The 23,516-nt window shown below is 38.4% G+C and overlaps 3 protein-coding genes across 5 annotated transcripts in view; 2 read left to right on the plus strand and 1 right to left on the minus strand.

Annotated features, from left to right (window-relative positions):
* Positions 1-177: 177 nt before the first annotated feature.
* LOC107095810 (tryptophan 2,3-dioxygenase A-like) lies at positions 178-4,334 on the plus strand (the record flags this gene model as incomplete). The annotated part of the gene is made up of 7 exons (XM_015392125.1): positions 178-364; positions 524-631; positions 742-853; positions 1,021-1,078; positions 1,623-1,702; positions 3,044-3,134; positions 3,390-4,334. Coding segments are annotated over 7 exons (790 nt in total), but the record flags the coding sequence as incomplete, so codon positions are not given.
* Positions 4,335-4,455: 121 nt separating this feature from the next.
* Positions 4,456-19,000, minus strand: LOC107095808 (cathepsin O-like). Its single transcript, XM_015392124.1, has 8 exons — positions 18,763-19,000; positions 15,906-16,011; positions 15,523-15,647; positions 12,258-12,425; positions 11,936-12,057; positions 5,756-5,919; positions 4,730-4,822; positions 4,456-4,635 (listed from the first exon to the last, which is right to left on the minus strand). Exons 1-8 carry the CDS (start codon positions 18,931-18,933, stop codon positions 4,601-4,603), a joined length of 984 nt encoding a protein of 327 aa, XP_015247610.1. The 5' UTR covers positions 18,934-19,000; the 3' UTR covers positions 4,456-4,600.
* A 1,234-nt stretch (positions 19,001-20,234) lies between these two features.
* LOC107095814 (ankyrin repeat and SOCS box protein 5-like) overlaps positions 20,235-23,516 on the plus strand; it is an 11,792-nt gene continuing 8,510 nt past the window's right edge. For 2 of the 3 annotated variants that reach the window (XM_015392129.1, XM_015392131.1), the window contains exons 1-2: positions 20,235-20,577; positions 21,697-21,776. In XM_015392129.1, coding sequence (XP_015247615.1) covers positions 20,373-20,577; positions 21,697-21,776 — 285 coding nt within the window. In that variant the 5' untranslated portion in view covers positions 20,235-20,372. Of the gene's footprint in view, positions 20,578-21,136; positions 21,453-21,696; positions 21,777-23,516 lie in introns of those variants that run through there. The other variant, XM_015392132.1, reaches the window with a different exon arrangement.

The following is a 23,516-nucleotide window of genomic DNA, read 5'->3' on the forward strand; positions in this document are numbered from 1 at the left end:
GGCGCTCGAACTTAGAACCTCAGGATTCCAAGCTCTATGTCCTAACCACTAGGCCGCCACTCCCCCAAAGTTATATATATAAATAAGCTCTGAAAATGTTTATGAGACCCACTTCCTGATCATGCTTTATTCCCGTTGCGTTAAGTGTGGGTCGTTAAATTGATCTTGGGTCTCCAGGGAGTACCTGTCTCCTGCCTCTGGGTTCCAAAGTCTTCAATTCCGGCTTTTGGAGAACAAAATCGGGGTGCCGGACAACCTGAGGGTTCCCTACAACAGACGTCATTACAGGGACAATTTTAAGGGGCATGACAGTGAGATGCTGGTGGAGACAGAACAAGAGCCAACGCTTCTGAAGCTCGTTGAGGTTCGTCTTGGTGCTCCGTACACATTACTATTGATTTACCTGATTTAGCCAACGAGTTAATTACCACAGGGTTACTCTATGGTTGGATCTGCTCTAGAGCAACTTTAGTGCGACTTCTCAGTGAAAAAATGACATTAAAGTTTTGGGCGATTCTTACAGGAGTGGCTGGAGAGAACACCTGGCTTGGAAGTGGATGGATTCAATTTCTGGGAAAGACTAAAAATCAATATATTCGATGGACTGAATCTGGAGGAGAAGAAAATCGAGGTAAGAAATAACTTTAGCTCCAAGAACAAACATTCCCAGCTTCGCCCCGGAGTGCACGGATGATTGACAGAAGTTGGATTCTTGTTTGCGGGCATTGTTTATTTTTGTAGAAAATGCCAGAGTCTGAGGAGAAAGAGGAGCTGATGGCTGAGCTCGTCAAACAGAGAGAGCTCTTCACGTCCCTGTTTGATGAAAAACGTCATTACCACCTGGTCAGCAAAGGTAGCTCTTTAATCAGATGTCACAAAACATTAGAGATGCCCTCTGTTTGTTCTACGCTTCCTTAAATTGCCTCCTGTGGAGTTTGAACTTTTGCTCACAATGCAGCACAAATAAACACAATTTATGTTGCTTCAAAATAAAGGTATTTTTTCATTTTTGCTTCCAAGGGGAAAGACGGCTATCTTACAAGGCTTTACAAGGTGCTCTGATGATCTACTTCTACAGGTATGACAAGCTTTTCTTTGTGCTTCTTTACCTCTAATTTTCCAGTAAAACTGCAGCATTTATACTGTACCATTACAGCTCATACATTTTTTATATCTGGAAGGTGTTGGCACCTCCAAAGGGACTTCTAACTTAAGAACATCTTAGTGCAAGTTCCAGAGGCAGGGGTGCTCATTAATTCCCCCCATATAACATTTCCATATCACAAGCCCGGTTCTGAAACCCTGTCAGCCAGGCGACACCTACAGCAGTTGTAAAGAGGTCTTGAGGAGGCTTCAACAGTCTGAGCATGTCTGTCAGTTTTTCCTAAAGGTGTCGTAGCTACGTAACACATGTGATAAGGACAGAATGTCACATGAGGCTCATTAAGGCTTCAGCAGGCCTAACAAAGTCATCCGGCAGCAACTGCAAAGTGATAATTAGTGCAAAACTGCCGGGGTTGTTGCCGGTGCCCAGGTGACAGCTGCTCTCATTTTACACCCATTAAAATTTAGTAGGATTTTCATGAGATGTTTAAAACATCAAACCTTGCCTTACCTTTCAGGGAAGAGCCGAGGTTCCAGGTCCCCTTCCAGCTGCTCACATCCCTCATGGACATCGACACCCTCATGACAAAATGGAGATGTAAGTATTTTACAGATGATGGGACTGGGTGCATATATGGAAACACGAAGAGAAGTTTCAGTTTGCTTAAAGTTAGAGCTACATTACTAGAAACTACACTTCGTTAAACCAGAGTTAAGATTTACTCACGACTTCGAAAGTACAAATTTCTGAATGTAAAGAAAACTAAGAGTTGTATACTTCAAAGGGCGGGTGGAGGCATCCTTTCAATATGTTCTTTACAAAATAAAATCTAAAAAATATGTGCATTGTATTCTATTTCCTTTACATATAACCTTAATAAAATCCAGTTTTCCCTAAGAATGTCTGACATCTAACTAGTTTATGAAGTCTAACTATATGTAAGTTAATATCAATATAAATGCTGCTATTCTATTTCTGGCCTCAGAGGTTCTTAAGAGAAAATTACATAGCGACTAGCATCACAAAAACCAAACATACCTAACAGAGGGGTGATGGAGGAAGCTCTGGTTGAGCCTCAAGCAGCGTTAGGTTCTTAAACACCAAGATTTGAAATTCTCCCACAACTATTTTCAATCCATCATCTGAACATGTAGCAAGAATGGAGCCTCTGCAGACTATTCAAGGACAGCATTATTTAGAGTAGGGAGCACAAGGCCAGTGGTGACTATGGAGGAGTTGGAGGGATCCACAGCTCAGGTGGGAAAAGATTTGTACAGGAAAAGACAAATCTGAGTATTATGCTTTGGATCATAATACATCTACTGCTGAAATAAGCCAAGCAAAGTTATACTAAAGGTCATATACTGTAGCAGATACAGCTAATGTGTGGTGCTGTGATCAGAAGGCCTACATGCAAAATGCTTTGAATGATACAACAAAACAAATGGAGGTCATCTAACACATGTTGTGACATAGTGGTGGATGCAGTATGCTGTGGGCAAGTTTTTCTTCAGCAGAGACAGGGATGTCGGTTAATCCTAATTGGAAGGTGGAATGGAAAGAAATAAACGACAGTCCTGGAAGCATAAAGTGCTGCAAAAAACTCCAGAAGGGGGAGGTTTGACTTCCAACAAAACAAGAGTAAACTCAGCCAGGGTTACAATAAAACAATTTAATGCAAAGCATTGAGGTCAGTCTGTAGATGTGCAAATGTGTTACCATTTATTCATAAATCAATTTTAAAGCTATGCACCATGTATCTTGTTACTCTCACTGCTTGGTTTTGCTCTGTGTTGATGAAACAAAATTCCATCGAAAATTTGGGTTGAAACGTCAAAAATGTGGAGGTTCAAGAGATATAAATACTTAAAACAGTGAGGCTGATATGGAACCAAATATAACCAAAGACGTTTGACTTTTTTCTCTTCTCTCTTCAAGACAACCATGTGTGCATGGTACACCGAATGATTGGCAGCAAAGCTGGAACAGGGGGCTCATCAGGCTACCAGTACTTAAGATCCACTGTCAGGTATTGTTTCATTTCCACTTCAGTCTCATGATTGCAAACATTCCTTTGCAAAGCCTTTCAAAGCTAATTTAGATGAGGATAGTGCAGTGATATTTTGCTCATTAAAAGAAGAACCTGTCACTTGGGTATTGTCTCCCAGAAGGCGAAGACACAAAACTTTAAAAGACATTTTCAGAATAACTTCTGTTGCCCTTAAGTTGTGCCTGTGCAGCTATCTTCCAACCTCATGATTGTATGTTTTTTTTTTTTATTTAGTGACCGCTACAAAGTGTTTGTGGATCTGTTTAACCTGGCTACATTCCTGGTGCCTCGTCACTGGGTGCCCAAACTCAACCCCAACGTTCACACCTTCCTGTACATGGCCGAATGCTGCGACAGCTCCTACTGCAGCAGCGAGGACTCAGACTAAAAGTGCATCTCTGCCGTCTGTTCTGGCCTCCCTTCATGGTGGCAGATGTCAGCCATGGGGTTATTTGCCAAGTGTGTAGGTGTAGTTCAGCCCCTCTGTCGGGCCAATATATAAATGAGTCAGAGCACCATTTTGACATCAGATTTATTCAACTTCACTCAAGCCAAGTAAGGACAGTAGTAAAATTCATACGAAAAGAATAAAAATGATCGTCAGTGTTTTATACCAGGTGTTAGGTTGGCTTAGTAGATTTGTGAACGAAATTCATAATTAGGTTTTTATATACTAAAGTTCAGCAAGAGGTAGAAATTAACCAGAAAAAAAAAATCCAGTTGCAGGGCTTGTGACATAATGTCTGACATTAAATATTTCACGATGCCAAATCAAGCTTTTTTACTTTAATCTGGCCTCTGAGTCACAAAGTGCCGCAGACGGCTCCTTGATAAGGCCTGCCTAGATGTAACCCTATGTAAATGAAGGAGAAGTGACCTGGAGGCAGGCAGATCAGTGGGTGGAATGATCAAACCGTGCATGAAGGCACAATGCTGCTGGGTTTTTACGCAACGCCTTTCATGTCAGCATGTCGCAATGGGCCGCTTCACACAGATGCACCTTAAGTGAAAGAAAAGAGTGTAAATAAGATGAAATCTCAAGCATTTAAAATGCCAACCACTAAAGCAGGGAGATTTGCACGGCTTAAATCCGTAGACGACATTAACTGTGTACATAATGCTAATCATCTAGCTCTTCAACTTCTGTATAGTATTCTAGATAATTTTGTATTATATTTATCAACTAATTGATGATGTATTTGTAAAGAAAATTGACAAGTTCTGCTGTATATTTTGTATTTAATATAATGTCTGTTTTGTACAGTGAATATAAACACTTGCAAACATAAAAGGGGTTTTATTTGTTTGAGTGACACAAGATGGCTACATTTAAAAAAGAAATCATTATCCACAGAGATGCTGAACACATGAGTTGTTTCATTTTGGCAAGGGGAAGCACCCACACAGTGACTCACACAAACCCGTCTGACTCAAATAAACTCTTGTCAAAGAGAAACAGCTGCCACAGAATCTGCAATACCTGGGAAGAAAACCAAAACAAGAGCATGGTTCACCACCAAGAGCACAATAGGCTGGGTTAACACATCAGAATGCTCCAAGGATGATGACCTTACCACACATGTTGCCACCGATTTTTATATACACGTAACCCTGATCTCCCCATTCAGTTCCCCAGGAGTTCTGCACAATCCAGTAAGGTATGTCGCCTATGACAGAAAACAGCCATTTAATGAGCCTCACGGGTCAAGTTTGCTGTGTTTTTTTTTTTTCTTTCTGCATAATTATTTCATATCATAATAAACTGTAAACAAGACTGTGAAAAAAATAAATGCTGCAAAACATCAATTAGTGTTTTGAATTTAACTATTATAGGAAGTTAATATTGGTATAAATGGCTGCAGGGATAGAAAAGAAAAGAACAAACATTCAAATCACAAAGAAATGTAAATGCAGTGATCATAAAACATTCGACCACAAATCTGACAGTTTTCTATTCTGCAGTTAAATTCGCTGGCAGTTAGGATATGGAATAAGGCTGCAACTAAAGATTACCTTGCTAATTGAGTAACTATTTTTTTCGATTAACAATCAAATCATCAAGTGGTTAGTAGGAAATACTTTGTAGGATCTTAACCAGGTTAAGATAAATTAGGCAACTCTGTGAGGTTTGGACAGAGAATATTTATAGACAAAGGTTTTTAATCTTAATTGCAAGATATGTTTTTTTAGACTGAGTGGGTTGTTGTCTCAGCATATTGCATGTCTTAAGTCTGCATAGCACAGTTAATAATCCTTCATCTACTAATTATAGAATATTTCTGAATAGTTTCTAATATTTTACTAATAGTTTAATCAAGATTTATCCGATTGTTGCAGCCATGATATGCGATACGATAAGTCCTTTTTTTCTGTATTCAAATCAAATAACATGAAAAAAGGAAATAAACCCAACATTCCCTTCTTTTTTCCTCCAAAAATGTATTTCCCAAGCCAATATTTAATTTCCTGATCTGTGGCCATTGTTGATCAATAATGACACAATGCATAAAACGTAGAGGGCTTTTTCCGCCCGAAATGGGAGGCACTTAAACTGAAAAAGGCATAGACTGCCTCGGTGTCTGTTGTGTGAAGGTTTGTACCAGTCGTGTCGTATCCAACTACTAAGACAGCGTGGTTAGACCATTGGCTGGAGCAGTGGTGCTGGATGATGCCTCCCAGGTAATCCTGCCAACTGACGGCATCCACGACAGCAGCCAATGGACCAAACTGCACCAGCTGACCCATCATCGCCTCCTCCTGACCACTGAGGAGAAAGGGATAGTTCAGAAACAGGACAGCTCTCTAGGTAGATTCTTCGGCCTTTTGATTAGGCGGTTATCAGAGGAACACAGCTGAGTTAGAGATTTAAACCAGGAAATGCTTTAGAAAGCTTTCAAAGACTCTTCAAACATTTCAAAGACGTACATGCTTCTCCAGTAAACCCGATCTGTATCCAAGTCTCTCATTAGTACATCTGCATTTGAAAAACTGTGACATATATTCTCTTATCTCCTATGGTGAACATATGCAGACCCCCTTCTGTTACCTCGTCCTGTCATCCTGCCAGATGATTCCCACTGGGGGTATCTGTGATGCCCCCGGCTGCCAGGCTCATTACATGTCATCTATAGGGCCTCTTCCTATGCACTGAAATCTTCTAAAAGGGGCACTTTGACTTTGTGATGGTGTTTGTCTTTGGCTGTGCTGCAGTAGAGATCTGACCTCCTGATGAGACGACTTCTAGCGGAGACGTCCTGCCCCTAAAGACGGGGCAGGTCAGAATGAGGCATTTTCATGCTGGATCAGAGGATTGTAGGAAAGGATAGAATGAGGAACACAACTGGTGGCATGACATTGACATTTGCTTAGACTGAGGATCTTTTTTTTAAACTTTGCTTTAATTTAAAGTTGTGCCTAATGAGGCGAGGTTGCATTTAAAATACAGTTTGAAATCAGAACAATATCCTTTGACCCTGATAAGTTCAAGGTCATTCAGAAGCAGAAAAGAAGCAACTGTTATAAAAAAAGAAAAGAAAATCGAATAGAGTGAAAACAGTTAAGTTTTGTATATATTCTCATTCTATAAAAACTGGACTAATTTTACCCCATTGTAGAAAAAGATTCAAAGAAATCACAGAAAACTGACTAAACGAGGCATTAATCAAGTTCAACTTTAAGCCGCCGCTCCCTGTTTGAGTTATATTTAAAGTACTCTCCTTCCACTGGGGGCTCAGAAACATTTCCTGTTGTTATTAAAGAATCAGAGGTTCAATTATTACTTGAATTTATCACCTCGGTTTCCCTTAATCTTCTCTCAGTGTGAGATCTCTAAATCTTTCTAGTTGTTATATCAGGAGATCTCTTAAAGTGCCTTTCAGACCACATAAATAAACTGCATGATATCCTCACAAGACACCACATTCGGAAAACAAACTTCAAAAGGTTTTAGTGGGCTGTTGTGCAATAGGTCAACAAGAAGTGTTGCATGATTGAAAAGCAGGAGGAAAAACATCTAATATGGTTTAGAAAATGTTTCATGAAAAAAAAAGATCTAAAATATATATTTTTGTTGTTGTAACACTAAAGAACTTTATATGAAACACAAAAGCTCTTTTGGTCTCATATGAGCAAAGCACCACCTTCTTTCACTCATTCACAAAAGGTTTAAAATAATCCAGTGACAACCTGTAAAAATGATCAATTCTGGCATTTTTTTGCCATTACTCCTTAATCAAACCAGTATTAGTTATCTTCTCAATGACTTCTTCCAGCTGACCTGCAGCTCATCCACAGTTACCTCTGGGCTGCTGCTCTAAACAATGCTGAGAGTTGTGTTGTTGTTTTGCCCTTGGATAATTGGTCAGAGGTCTGAATGATGTTCAAAGTTTAGGATGTTGTTTTAGAACCTAACCCTGTTTTCAACTAGGACTGGGCAAATGCTCGTTTTAGAATTGATTTTAAGATTGTATTGTTTGTGTTTAGAGCCCTGAATGGGATGGCTCCTCAATACATCACTGAGCTCCTCCAGATTTATTCTCCGGCACGTGCTCTGAGGTCTGAGGGCCATCTTCAGTTAATAGTGCCTAAGATGAGGCTTAAAATCAGAGGGGACAGAGCATTTTCTGTAGTTGGCCGCAGACTTTGGAATACTTTGCCCCTCCATATACGGACTGCCTCTACAGTGGAGTGTTTTAAGTCTCTTCTTAAGACCCACTTTTACTCTTTGGTTTTTCATGTGTAGTTTGTGTGGTCCTCTGTGTCCTTTTTAGTTTATTTCTTGTTGTATTGTGTTTATGTATTGTTGTGTTGTTGTTTATCATTTGTTATGTACAGCACATTCGAAACCTCTTCTGTTGTTAAATGTGCTATATAAATAAAGTAGATTGGATAAATGCATTTTAACCGCAAGTTGGGGGAAAAAACCCACACAATTTTCAAACTGCAAAGGAACTCAGTTTTGGTCAGGATAAGAGAATAACATTTCTCAGTCCAGCCCTTTATGTGGCAGTAACACGCTTAAAGTGGGTTTTCTGTCAAACAGAAGGTAAGACAGAGTTACAGCGCGCACACATCTCCTTACAAAGGAGAAGTCAGTCCTACTTTAAGCAAACCCAGACCTTCCTCCCTGGCCCGTCTGCTGGGGTCCTTGGTCTCCATGATGCTGCTTTCACAGAAGAACTGCATCAATACTGGGTTTCAGTTACATCCAGACAGTCTATTAGCCAAATCAATGACCTCTAAAGATAACTGTTTGCTTGGGGTTTATTTAAAGGAAATACGGTTGGATACATATGTACAGCAAAATGTGCAGATTTCTATTTTTTGATATGCAGTTAAATGCTACTTTGTGTTGGTATATCGCATAGAATCCTTAATATCCTTCAAAAGAGAAAGAAAAAAAAGGAAGAAAAAGTTCAAAGGGTTTTCTACATTTCTTACACAAAAACTGTGTTCTTAGCCATTTTTTCATTTGTTATTAACCAGAATTATTTATTCTCCAGATGCAGAATATTTACATAGTAAAACACTGTACACTACAGTATTTTATTGGTTTATTTTTTAAACTCTGTCACTTACTCTGTTATTTTTATACACTTTTTAAGGTACTACTGTTATTATAATCTCTTGCTGCTGTAACACCACAATTCCCCATTGTGGGACAATACAAGGTTTTTATATTCTATTTTCTACTTTCCTTCACATGGTATCAGGACGCATGTCCTGACCATCCAGGACAAACATGGCTGCTGATAAGCATCTCTGTGAACTTTGCTCAGATACTATGAACAGATCAATAGACATTCTAGAAAGTTGATCGTTGCCTCACAGTGTCATCAGTCTGAGTGCACATTCTGTTTTTTTTTTTACAGCTCAGACTGGAGCCAGAAATATGAAGATGTCTTTGACGTCTAACACTGAACACCCCTGAAAAGATGAGCATCTTTCATGTCTCTAATGTTTTCTTCTTCATCTTTTGAAGCTAGCACACCCCTTTTTTTGTAGATGTTAGTTTTCTTTGAATCATTCCGTTTTTTGAACAAAGATAAGAGGTGAACCCGTCATCTGATGGAGATCCAAGGTCCAGCAGCAGCGGCTCAAATCTGCTCTCAAGTGAAACACTTGAACTCTGCCTTTTTCAGCTGCCAATTGCCATGTTCTGCTAAGCAAAGGCTTATGCGACTCTTTGCCTGGATGACAGAACAGGCTGGATGGTGGCAACACAAACCAGTGGGCATTTGGCCACGGTCATCATTCATCCCCCATTTCCCTGGCAAGTGATTTATGCATCTCCTTCGCACGTGACATGATTACAACTTGGTGATTTATAACTAAGCCTGTTGTTTCTTAATCTTATTGTTGGTTTTCCCTGGATGTTACCCTCCTTTTTTAAGGCCTCAAAGTAAACAGTACTAGCAAAGAAAACATGTTTATGATCTGTGTCTGTCTAAAATATTTACATCTAGTGTAGCTGACCTAGACTATCTAGAAAACTTGTAAAGACGTCTTTGAATCATTCATGGTTTTAAATATGTGGAAACTAAACAATAGAGTTTAAGTAATGATGCACTTTTAAATGGAGTTAGAAATCAAATACCTTAAAGGTATAGAGGACAATCTTTTATTTCCGGGTGGATCATTTAAATAGGTGTCAATCATTCTGGTGAAATGTTTACGTAAGGTTCTTTTTTCTGCGCCTGCGCACTTTCAGGCATATATCTGTGGTGAGCTACGGTTTCAGATAGGCATTGAAGCTCTCCTTCCTCACCGGGGTTCTTTGAAAATGGCTGAGGGCTACAAAGTGTATGAGAAGAAAAGAAAGGCCTCAGAAGAGGCTTTGTGCGGAGAGCTCTCCTCGCAAAGCATTATGGGATTTACTGTCACAGTGACTAATAACAAAGATGTTGCAGGCACCGCACCGTGAAGGAGGAGTTATGTGATTAATGGAGCAAAAAGCAGTGTTCATCTGTCCAAACGGTCAGTTAACTGAGTTACCTATAAAGTCTGCCATATAGTCCCTAGTCTTTAAAGTGATTGAGGGATTTAGGAGTTTGAGCGAAAGTTCAGGCACAGTTAGCTTGTATGAGCTATGAGAACAGCAACTTTTTAATAGAGCATACACAAGGAGAAATGGGCATGCTCTCACACATGCATTTTTCTTTTAAGTGGAGAGGGCGGGTCCTTTAAAGTTTGCGAAAATCCTCCACAATAACTTTAAAGTTAAATACATAGATAATATTATTATCTACAGTGATGATGCTTTGCTATAAACAATGAAATTCTTTCATTACTATCCTAATAATAAGAAGAATAAAGACACCTGTTCACCCAAATTCAAATAATTATTTGCAGCTGTATCATACAAATGAATAGTTACAAAATCATACATTGTGATTTCTGGATTTTATTTTTCAGATTATGTGTCCCACAGTGTGCAAATATACCTACGACGAAAACTTTAGACCCCCTCCATTATTTCTAACTGGGTCAACATACAAAATAGCAGGGTGTTCAAATACTTATTTTCCTTAAGTGTATTTATTTTGTTTAATTTAATGCAGGTTTTATTCCATGTCAGATGACAGTCTATGGTCATAACAGCTGATGAAGGCAGGAACCTTTGTGCCACTGAGCGATCTGAGTGTTTGTTGGCCCTGTAAACGTGGAGGTCTCTCATTGGACGAGGCTGACCTACACCCACTGCCCTCTGTACTTGTACCTCTTTGAAACCAAAAGGTAAAATAAATATAACATTTAAATACAACATTCCAGTTTAGCTTTCACTGTATATTTACATACACTGTATGTAAATAAAAGTGTTTTAATTTAATTTATATTTTACGAGTCGCTTTGCTCTCACACACCTTTTTCAGCTCTTCCCACAAGTTCTCTCTGCAAATGACATCAGAGCTTTGTGATGGCTTCGGTAAAACCTGGACTTTGTTGTCCTTAAGGTGCTTTTTAAGCTGGTATGCTTTGTGCTGTTGTTCGTTTATGTCCAAGCCTTATTTTCATTGCCGTTATGAGTAATTGCTTTAATATTTCCCCTCCTCATGATGCATTTTATTACGTGAACTTCACCATACCTACTGCTAAATAATAAAAAACTAAAGAAAAACATCCCTAAACAATGAACCTGCTGCTCTCATAACTCACAGCTTGAAGCCTGTTCTCAGGTCTGAAGTTTTGTTGGTGATTAAAACATATTAGACTTTAGTTTCATACTAAATCTAAATATTTATTCCTGAGTGCAGTCATCTCATCCAGTCATGATGACTGGATGAGATGACTGGAGTCTAGTGTGCTATTGCTTGGTTGGAAAGAAAACCTGCAGCCACACGGCCCTTTCTGAAACCAGTTTGACACCCGTGGTTTAGATCTTTAACTGGGGATCTCAGAGTCAAAACGTTATAAAACATTCATATAAAAAAAAAAAAAAAAGAGTAAGCAGTTAGATTGAGGGGCTAGCTTTAAATCCATCCACAGCTTACTAACCCAGATGTACTCTCACAAGCTTAATAAGCTATTAAATCATCATGAGGCCTTTTACACATTTATATAAAGACAATGCAGGCTAAGTAATCTAAACGCAGGTACATTTCTAAATTTAAGGAAAGAAAGAAAGAAAGAAAGAAAAATATCTTTCATAATTCTAGCATTTAAAAACAGAAATAATTTTGTTAACTATCACTGACCTAAAATAGGCAAAGTCTTGCCAGGATTCATGCAAGAAATAAAAATAGTAATATGGGGTTTTTTTAAAAGCATTTTTTTTGTTTTACCTGAAGCTATGCAGAGAATAATTCTTGACAGCAACACCTTCATGAGACTGGGGGAAGAAATGACAGATTCCTGTTTTGGCCTTATATGGATACTCCGAGCGACTCACCAACTTCACTCTGCTCTAGATTGGAAGGAGAACATCAGTGTTATGCATAAAAACAGAAATGAGATAAATGGATGTAAGATTCATCTACTTTTGATTGACATAATTTTTTTTTTTTTTTTTTAAATAAGTCAACAGTGACTTCCAGTGTTTTATAGCCATTAAGACCAGAGGAGGCAGGTTAGGTCAAACTTTTAATGCAAAAAACATCCACACACCTGTTTTAACCAAGCAAGCGTGTGGGAAGGGGAGCCTCCATTACAGCCCTTATTTTCATAGGAGCAGTCGAGAACTTGCTGCACGCTGAGCTGCTCTAGCTGCGAGGCTCCCATAGCATGGACGGACTGGATGGCGCCAACCGCGCTAAACGCCCAGCAGCTCCCACACTACAAAACACAAACAAGAAAAAAGAAATAATAACTTACCGGTAAATCAGTAGAGAACAGTGTTACAAAGGTTTTAAAAAGGACGTTTTATTTCCAAAGAATTGAGATGGGTGAAATCTTAGTCTCACAGCCTCACATTACAAGCTTTTTATATAAAGCCTCTGATATAAAGATGAAACCACTAAAACAGCAATAAATTACAATACAACCATAGCAATAATAATACTATGTAAAATATCATTTTAATGCTTGTTTCCTAAGAAAGACAGATGAACCAAACTGTCTAATTGCTTTCTGCTGCCACCTACTGACAGAAACACTAAATTCTGGGTAAAAATGTAAATGAATAAACTCGACTCATCTGAAAGCCACATGATGAAGAAATACAAAGCGCCAGCTGTTACTCATGCTTTCGAGAGACAATAATCTAAAATATTAATCAAGTATGACATACTATTCCTGTTAATGAAAAGGATAAAAAATTTATTTCATCCGTCTCCAGAAACCAGTAGGCAATACTTTATTTAGGGGAATACATCTTTCTTTTTCTCCCTTTAATATTTGAACAAATTCTTCACCCAACATGGAGATCACTACATCATGTTCACTCCCTCAGCATAAATTCTCATAAATATGATAAACATCTGAGTTTGGCATCTGAAACGCTTTTTCTTTCTTATTTTATTTTTTTAATGAAAATGGTTCTGTGGCTTAAAACCAATACAAAAGCTAAATTTAGTCCCGATTGCCTGGACTGGAGATAACTATGCACAAAGCATACAAAATATTAAAGCTATCTGTGAGCCCTGAAATGAACCCAAGCTATAAATGAGAAATCAAGACAACGAAATCTGGAGAGGAGAGAAGAGTTTATCTGATATAATTGACTTGATATTGTGTATCTGTGTTCATGGCATCGCGTTTCATCTTCCATCTATCCATTAATCTTGAGAGGGATCCCGGCCCAGGAAGGTCCGCAGACAAGCCAGACAATAAGAAATGTGGGCAGATAAACTGCAGCCGAGCTGAGGTAGGTGAGTGCGGAGGCTCTGGTCGTTTACAGACTCTCCCAGGAGCACTAAACTTTCCCTGTACTCAAAAGGATGAAATATACACCATGTTATCATGCAGCATTCTACTGTATAGGTTATGTCCCTCCCTTAGGAGGAGTGCTTTAGAGTGAAAATATCATCCCCCGCAGCAAATTGACTTACTAAAGAGATAAAGGACAAAAAGAGCAAAAAGTGAACCTTCATAAAGGACATGCAACAGCTCCGTTCCACTAAACCGCATTCTTTCGTAGCCCAGGTCCCTTCTGCTCGTCGAGCTGAAGTCTCAAAGGTTTGGGTTTGTCGTCGTTTCATTGCCTTTCCTTAACGATTGAACTCCCCCGCCACTCAAATATGTATTCTGTCCATTACTACTTCAGATGAATGCTTGACCTTCAGCTGAACTCCTCAAGACTAAAATTGATTTGCAGTAGGGAGAATTCTCCGAGCACCCATCATAAATCCTAGAAGGAGTTTAATAAAGGCTTCTAAGATGTAAGACATTTTGCTTTTTTTGCATGGGAAAAAGTGACGTTTTCACCACTTTTTTTATGCACTTTTATTTTCCTTAATCATTGTCTTTTTATGTGATTTGGGCTACGAGTCTGTAATAATACATCTTAACTTATTCATTTAAAGAACCCTTTTCAGATTACTAACAGTATAAGCACTTTTTTTATAATACCGGTAATCATTATTTTTCTTTCTAAAAAATAGGAATATGTTTAACGGAGACTTTTAAACAGCAAAGTTTATGTTTCAAGCCTTTTCCAGTATGATTAAAACCAACACTAACCCCATCTCATCATCCTTACTCTGTCATTTATCAGATATTTGCAGGATTAAGACGTGCCCTTTCTAGTATTGAGGTGGATACACTAAGCTGGTTTCTTCACTAAGCCCTGTTTCTCACATAATGTATAAATACAGTCTGGATATGCGAGAAAGCTACACCTGTACAGAACCACTGACCTGCGCATATATCTGCATTTTGAAGACAGGACGAGCTGGCGAGGCAGATGGTGGGGTGATGAACTGGAGCCAGATTGCAGAGATGAAATGTGTGAACCTTTTCACAGTTATTTTCATTTCGCGCCGCCACTTGCTAAAAAGATCTACTTTATGCTAAACATTCTAACTTGTGCTCCGTTTTTGTGGTTGTGTGATCGTTGCCTGCCTGCTTTCCTTTTACAAAAAAGGCAATTTCTAGTCAACTTTAATGCAAGCCTGTTTTCTAGCCGCAGACAGGCAGAGCTGAACTCTGCTCCTTCTGATATTCACTGTAAGCCGTGGATCGCAAAGCGGCGGACAAAAAAAAAAGGAGCGTATATGAGGCAGGAATGTGGTAGGTGGTCAACCTTGTCCTTTTATTGGATATTAACTGCAGAAACAGAAAGCCTTTTAATACACCCACATTAACCAGGTTAACAGAAGCAGTTATTACCATCTGTTGGACTGAAATCGAACCATAAAGTCCTAAAGAACACCAGAACACAGACGCATTTCTCCAAGATCACTTATCCAGTCCTTATGATTAAGTTTGAGTCTAGTTTAAAGTCAAACTTTTTAGTCTAACATATAAAGGCTGTTTTTATGTATGACATTAAAGTACTTTATAAATCTATTCACACTACCTGAATGTATTCATATCAAAAGGTTAAAACCATTTCATTTTATATCATATATAAACACTAAGTAGAGCCTTATAATGAAGAAGAAGAAATAGGATTCATTGTTTTCTAAGCTTCCTGCTATAAAAAGCTAAAAAGTGAGGAATGTGTTTGTATTTAGCCCCAAACTCCAAGTACTTTCGCTTTTAAGTCGCTTAACGTACGTCCTGACTGCCTTTGCAAATACAGACTAAAATATTGGCCCATTCTCTTCATAGACACAAATAAACGATTACTTCTATTATCATTACGTGACTAGAGGCTTCCAGCAAGTCCTTCTTTATAGAATAATGTAATCCATGTTGTTTATTTCTGCTCACAGCGAGTTTATTGTAACAACCATTCAGTGCATCCATCATCTGCCTGCATTAAACGTACCTCTAACTGGTTCTGGACCGGTGCCACCACCCCTTTATCCCTCCAGTCAAATTTGGCCGGGAGTCCCATTCTAGTCCGTCCAGTGAAGCCAGGGGCTCTGCTACTTTCTGCTCGAAGGTAAACATCTGTGGATAAAACCCAAAGTCATCACTGGACACACAGATGCATTTAAACATCGACTCTGCCTTCAAGAAGAACGTCGGAGAACTTTGCATAAGGCAGTTACAGCTGGTTCTAAGTAATTTGATCAAAATTTTTGAAAAAAAACAAACATTTGTTTTACATTTTATCAGCATGCCCTACCCTGTCAGTTCACACACATTCAGCAAATACAACTAATTCCATTCGGCAAGCTTTAAATCCACAATGAAATTCTCACTCACCCCTGAATTCCATCTGTGAAAGGTCAGAGAACTGGTTAATGCCGTACGTGGCAGACTGTGGCTCTGTGGAAAATGAGTTCAGGTGTATATGTCGCATTGCAGCATTCTGTAAAAACCCACACAACACAGAAGTTTTGGTATAATTAACTAGAAAGTAGGAAAAAGTAGCATATTTGAGCATAGAAATGAAGTATTAATGAAGCGGAAATGTTTCTATAAGATAAAAAATAACAAGCGTAAACTGTGCTTGATAATGGCCTAACCAGTTTTTTCGTTGCCTTCTGTTTCCTTAGAATGTAAGATGGGTACAGTACAAAAATGAAAGCAATGTTCAGTAAGCATGCATTTAGAGTCTGCACACATTTCTCTGATGCCCAAAGGCAAAACTAGTCCAACAATTAGCATAAATGCAGATGTTTTTAGGTTTCTAGCCTCAGAGGTTTGTTAGAGAACTTTAGAGAAACAGTCCAATGGAGACCAAGAACCCCTGCAGACAGGTCAGGAGAAGAGGGTCCAATGAGTTTAAAGCAGGGTTAGGTTCAAAATCTGAGCACCTCTGTTCAATCAATCATCTAAACATGTAAAGAGGATGGACCAACTGCAGGACTACCAAGAACTACAAAGACATGGACATCCAGCTAAACTGACAAACCTGTAAAGATAGGAATCTTACTGTACTTTTAGATATGATTATAATGTCAACATAAACCACTGACCTAATTGAGATATAATATTAGACAAGGAACATTTTATCACTGACTAAAGGTAAATCCTTCTCACTCATCTGTTATTCTTCTGACACATTCTGTTACAGCAGAGTCATATTCCCGTCGTTTTGGTTGGAGACTCCTGGCTGCAGAGTACGGGATTCATTGTGACAGTGAAATATCTTTGAGGTGAGATTTCAAAGAATGCTCTAGAGAGCATAAGACCCAGTTCTTAAAACTTACGATGAACTTTTTAATTTGCTGTCTCTTTCCCAAAGTTAGGAGGTAATTCTGATATTCTGAAGGTACAACCAGATTTTTTACTTATTCTAAGCCGCTTGTCCAACTCTTTTTTTCTTTTAGTGCTGTTCTGTCTGACTGTGAGGTCTTTTTAACATAAACTGTCCAACCTTATCCACGTCGGGGTGCAACTTTTGTTTTTCTTAAATTTGAGATATAATTTAAGGTAAGGACAATTAGGTCGTAATGATTGGTATGCATTCATGCCTCCATGTTATAATTGAATTTATCCAGCATCTCAGACAACAGATCGACGACAGAGACAATTAGTTGGAGAAGCAGCTGCAGCAATCGCTAATTCAGGTAGGAGAATCTGTTCAGAGGACATGAACTGGTAATGCGAAAGCTACAGGAGGCAGACATCTACACTGCAACACTAACTTGAACAAACCATCCTTGCAGTGAAACATGGTGGTGGCAGCATACCGCTATGGGGATTTTTTTTTTTTGTAGCAGCTAAAGGAGAGCTGGTTGAGATGATGTGGAAAAAAAGCTCAATTTTAGTAGAACAGCTTTTAGAGCAGGGGTCACGAACCTGGTGCCCGCGTGCACCAAAGGGCCCTGGGGGGCCTCATAGGCTGCCCAAAGTATCTTCTAAAAAAAGCAGAACTCAGCATCGGGCTAAATTTAAATTTTATTCTGTTGCCCTTCCTTTTTAATCACACAGGGAATTTAAGCATGTTTAGAGATTTCAAAATGATAATAAAACAAAGAAAATTAGGAGTTAAAAGAAATAATTAAATTATGCTTGTATGAAATTAAGGTGAATACTGATCCCTCCCCCTTCTTTCCTTTCTTCCGTAATTCCTACCATCCATCCTTGCTTATGCCGTTCCTCCACATCCTCACTCCTTTCCCCCCTCCCTCCCCTCGCTCCTTCTATCCTTTCTCTCCCTCCATTCCTTCCTTCATCCCTCTCTCCTTCCTGCCTTTTTTTGTTTCTTCATCCGCTCCTTCCTTCCTTCCTTTTTTTCCTTCCTTCACATCCCTTCTGCTATCCTTTCTCTCTCTCTATTTCTTCCTTCTTTCACTCTCTCCATCCCAATAAAAATATGTTTATTATGTATGAAGTTAACACTGATCCCTCCAGTTCATCAGTCAGCATTGGTAGCCCTTTCTATGACTTGTCTGGTTCTCCTGGAGTTTTTTTCCTTTTAAAGGGGAGTTTTTCCTCCCCACTGTCGCTACAAGCATGCTCAGTGTGAGGGATTGCCTTAGAGCAGGCATCCCCAAACTCGGGCCGCTGTCCTGCAGGTTTTAGAGGTTTCCTTGCTCCAGCAAAGCTGATTTTAATTGAAAGCTAATTAACAGGCTTTTGCTCTACTGCAATCATTATAATCAGCTGTTTTAAAGCAGGGAAACCTCTAAAACCTGCAGGACAGCGGCCCTCGAGGACCGAGTTTGGGGATGCCTGCCTTAGAGTCAAAATGAGTCATGCAATCAACTGGTTTTCCTTAGATAGAAAACTTTGAATCAATTTGACTGTATGATCTGGCTGAATTAAATAGTGCCTTGAGATGACATGTGTTGTTAATTGGCGCTATATAAATAAACTGAATTGAATTGACTCATCAGTCATGAAGTAGCCCTGGGCCTAAAAAGGTTTAAGAGGCTGTAGCAACCACAAGGGAACTACCTTTTATTACATCACTGCATATCAAAGTGAGCAATTCACACCACAGGTTGCATGTTTCGTTTTCACACGTTAAACAAACAGGAATCCTTTAGCAAGTAGGAATACGTGTTGCTATTTTCTAAAGGTTGTTCCTCGCTAATTTGTGTTTGAAGTCAAAACAGCACCTTAAACTTTAAATACAGCCTCCCTGCATCTCTCTACTTTAATCTCTTACCTGAAAATAGATTTGACGACGACTAAATTCCTCGCTGTTGACTTGGTACAAGCGGAGAAACTTTCTCCTGAACGAATCAAAATCGACTGCAGAACCATTTAAATAAGCAAGACTTTCACTAAAAGACGCGACAGCGACTAAAACAACCTGAATTATCTGGAAAACCCCCATTAGAGGGAGAAACGAGAGCTGACAACGCGAAGGTAAACACAGGAAGCAAGTTTAATGTTCGCGGAAAAGGTGCTGAGCGACACACTGCGCATGCGCATTGCACCGGATGCGTTACCTTGGAAACGATGGAAGGTACCGTGCCATAAACCTGGAAATATAATATAATATTACATCTAAATAAATCCCAGTTAGCATATCTTTTCTTTCAGAATTGATCCATCTTTTATTCGCAGCTCTATATTAGATACAAACACAAACAATGATGGCAGAGTGAGAAAACAAACATTGAACAATGATCAGATAACATTTCAAAACATATTGATGTAATAATCATAATTATTATTTATTTTTTTTTCCAGGTTATATTGCAAAAAGTGTCTATTTATAATAGATTTTAAAATAAAGTAAGACGTTTTGATAGACTAAAACATATCAGTAACTTAAAAATGAATTAAGAACTAAAACATTAAGTTAAAGAAAATTATTCTCAAGCGAAAACAAAAATAGATCTCTCAGGCTCTGCTATTAAAAGGGTTAAAAATATTTTAAAACAGAATCACTATCAGTCTTTTACTCGTTTAACCTATTAGTGAAAAATGTTTAAAACGAAAAAAATTTTCACTAATAGGTTTGTTACCATGGGCGATTCTAGACAGGAGCCAACGGGGGCCGGTGCCCCTGTGGATCATGTCCTGGCCCCTGTTATGGCCCCTGTACTGAAGACATAATACTCAAAGAAAGTCTAATGATGAACAGACATGGTTACTGATAAGTCTTTTGGATCTATTTCATTTTTTTTCTTTACAAATTCTGTTTTTATAATTATTTAAAACAATAAGGTGATAGCTTAGGATCCAGGTTTTTTTTTAATTAAGTCAAGAATATGTTAAATTCCTAAATTATGTGATATTGTATATTGACCTAATAGGACATATACGTAATTTTAATTAAACCAAATTCAACAGAAATTTCACTTCATGCATCTCTTTTAATAAATTTGAACCCCTTGCCCTGTTTTTTATTTCATGGTTTTCTGGGCCCCCATGAAAACACACTGGCCCCCTCCTGGCCCCCTGGTACATTTGGTCTATAACTGCCACTGTTTATTACCACACAATTTAATTGGCAAGGATACAATAAAAAAATAACTTTTTATGTGTTTATAAATAATTATAACTAAATGTGTGGCTGTCCTTTTTCTGACATAAGCAGACACTTTTGTCGTTTTCACAACTTGTAAACATCCACACCCACAGTGTTTAATAACATTGCAGTAGCTGCTCCCAGGCTCAGCAGCAGCTGCAGAGCATTTTTTCCAGACTGCAGCTTGTCAGAACCGGCTGCCCGGAGAGTACGGTAGAAGAAAGTAGGCTCTCTTAGAGTCGCTTCTGGTCCTGCCTTCATCATAACTAAAGTTCTTTTGTAGTGTGCCAAAGGAGATGTCAGACCCAGCGGTGGAACTCACCAACAAGCCCTTCACAGTCCAGTTGTCCAATGTTTATCTGAGCATTCTGGCACTGTTCTGCTTTAAGCTCTTTGTTAAGATTTCTCTTAACTTGCTGACATACTTCTATATAGTACGTGGGAACCGTAAAGAAGCTGCCCGGATATCGGCAGAGTTCTATGACTACGGTCAACAACACAGTGAGTATCAGGAGAAAACCCCTCTTAAATGTTTTACTGTTTCTCTAATTGATGTTCTGTTTATTGTAAAACTGAGCTTTTTCTTGCACATAACCATGCAAGATATAACACCATGGGTGTTTTGACATCACCTGAAAGGTCAGATGTAGGATCTCCTCCTAGCTTTAAATCAAGGACACATACATCATATTTACACAGATGATTGCTGTATTCACACATGAGCTATAAATACATTTCACTTATCCATTTCCTGTAAAAGCCATTAATTACATGCCCATTTATAGCTGGGGCATGAATTAGTGCCCACTTTTCTTTCATTTCATGCTTAATAGCCACTTATAAATCCTGAAGTATTCAATTTTAAACTGAGACTCCAATGGCCCAGCAGCTTTCTCTCTCTAATATAATAATAGAACGCAGTCATGATATCCTCCTCGTCCCTCCCCCCACCCCTCATCGTGCCCTACTTTCCATTCCCAGCTATGCAGTGCAGTGCACCCTGTCACACTTACACAGAAACAAAAACAACACTCCACATTCTCGGGGACAAGCGCTGTGGAGACACATTCGGGGGCAAGACAGACACCACAACAACATAATCTGCAGCTATCACTCAAAGGGAATACCAATTAGCTGAAGTCAGGATATTAGTCACGCTGCTGTAGATATGGTCCTCCTTGTTGGAAGAAATCTGTTTGATGTCTCTCTTTATGTCTGGATTTCAAATTAATGTCAGTTGAGGAAAATATGCTGCATGAATAAGAGAGGAAATTTAGTTGATCATTATCCATAATTTATGAAGACAATGGAGGAGGAGAATAATGGAGACGATGGAGTGTGGAATGCATCAGCTGTTATTTTGGATATTGACTCAGGTGGGGGGAGGGAGTAATTTCTAGCACTTATAATTGAACTTCACTTATTCTGACTGAGATATGAAGATTTGGAAAAGTATTACTGCTAAAACCGAAGGTCTTTATGGATTAAATGTCAAAGGGAAATGTTCTTGTTCACTTCTTTATTCTATGAAAAATTGTGTTTCTGTTCTAGAAAACATAAAGCAATAAGCTGGAATAGACACAGGTAGGGACAGCCGTTGAATTTATATTCCTGTCGCAGGATCCTGGGCCGATCGCTCGCCCCTCCACGACGCTGCCAGTCAAGGCCGTCTCCTGGCCCTGAGGACCCTCATTTTACAGGTGAAGGGAACACAATCTCTCTGAGGCTAATGTGCGTTGCCTTATCTCTACGCATGTAGGTCTATTGTTGCTACATCTTGTGCTGTTAAATTCTGCTCACCTTGGTAGACTGGCTGGCTGATAAAGAGAGAGAACAGTTGAACATTTGGGGTTTAAGTCATGATGGGCTGCTGGCAAAAAAAACTCACATCCTCTAAACATTTGCAGTTTTTGGAACCTTAAAAATCACACATTTAAATATACTTTGTTAAGATTTGCTGTATGAACCTAAACAAAAATCACACCTAATTGTAAAAGCTAAAGTTACAGGCAACCAACATTTCAAAGATTTTTTTTTAAATACACAAATAAAACCCTTAAGATTTTTCATTTATATGTTTTTAGCCTTGACTTCCTCTGACACTACTAACTTAAAGTATTAAAAAAAGAGGACACATGAAAAAAGTAAATCTAGCAACTTGCAAATAAGTTTAAATCAGTGTTGGGCTACATCGTTGCTAACATGATTATTACTCTGAGTCAGAGATCTGTATCGCGTGGCTCTGATGAAGTTTTGGCCAAACATGCTAAACAAGTATGCAAAAAAAGCTTTTTTTGTATTTATTTTCAAACAAAGTATGCATACTATTTCTTCAAAGAATGAAACTAACAGTGTCAGTATAAGGAATATTCTCTTGGATTAATTATTAATTGTAATAGGTTGCAAACTGTGACATCATTTTCTGTAGAAATTGGGTTTCTCACTGAAGAAAATATCTATTCAAGCTAAAAAAACAACAATAAAACTTGTTTTTGGTTTGAAAATCTAGGAAAATTTCATGCAATAAGTATTACCGTAGTAAATAATAATCTCTCGTTCTCCCTGCATACTTCCATTTAGCTGGACGTGGCTCCCAGGATTGTAAAGGTTCTTGACTTCTGGTCTTTACTGATAGGCTTGGTGAAAGTGGATCGTAGGATCCTTTGGTTCCTCTGGTGGAGCTGTAGAGATCAGTAACTCGTGGGAGAACCTGTTAGGACAAACATCATTTGTGCACCTTTACAAATGGTTGATTTTCACAAGAGAGGAAAAATAAAGCAATTGTTTAAAGAAAGCCTTAAAAATGTCATTAGAAATTTCTTATATGTGAATTACACAGTAAACATGTAGAAAATTAGCTAGTGGTTAGATCACCAAAAACAAAGTAGAGCCACAATGAAACCTGGTAGAGACAAACATAGACATTGTATACGTAGACGCCTCATTGAACGCTGATGACAGCTAGGCTGACGTGCCTAGAGGGCGCCCATCTTGGATCGGACCACAGTTCGGACAACTAATGTCGGAATGTATAGGAGGCAGCTCAGATCTCATTTTGATTACACGAAAGAAGAGTCAGAGATAATATTACAATGATGTTTTACATGTCACAACCCCATAAAAGATCAAAACAAATTTTATAAATACCTTTCAGTTAGATTACAGATATTTATTTAGATTAAAAACTATTTAAAGTGAACTTAAACTGGATGAGATAAATGCAAAGTTATATATTTTTCAATTAAATATTAATATGATAAACATAGAGTTTTATATTATAAAATTATGTTTTACAAAATATTATGTTTATAAAATGTATGTTTTTTCTAAGTAAAGGCTTTTTGTCCTTATAAATGTGTCTAAACTACCTCCAAAACTCTTTTTCAAATTATGTTTTTTTTTAAATCACTATCTATGCATATGTGAACATTTATTGTTAA

The sequence above is a fragment of the Cyprinodon variegatus genome, unplaced genomic scaffold (assembly GCF_000732505.1).
Source record: "Cyprinodon variegatus isolate N-32 unplaced genomic scaffold, C_variegatus-1.0 Scaffold575, whole genome shotgun sequence".
Classification (NCBI taxonomy): domain Eukaryota; kingdom Metazoa; phylum Chordata; class Actinopteri; order Cyprinodontiformes; family Cyprinodontidae; genus Cyprinodon; species Cyprinodon variegatus.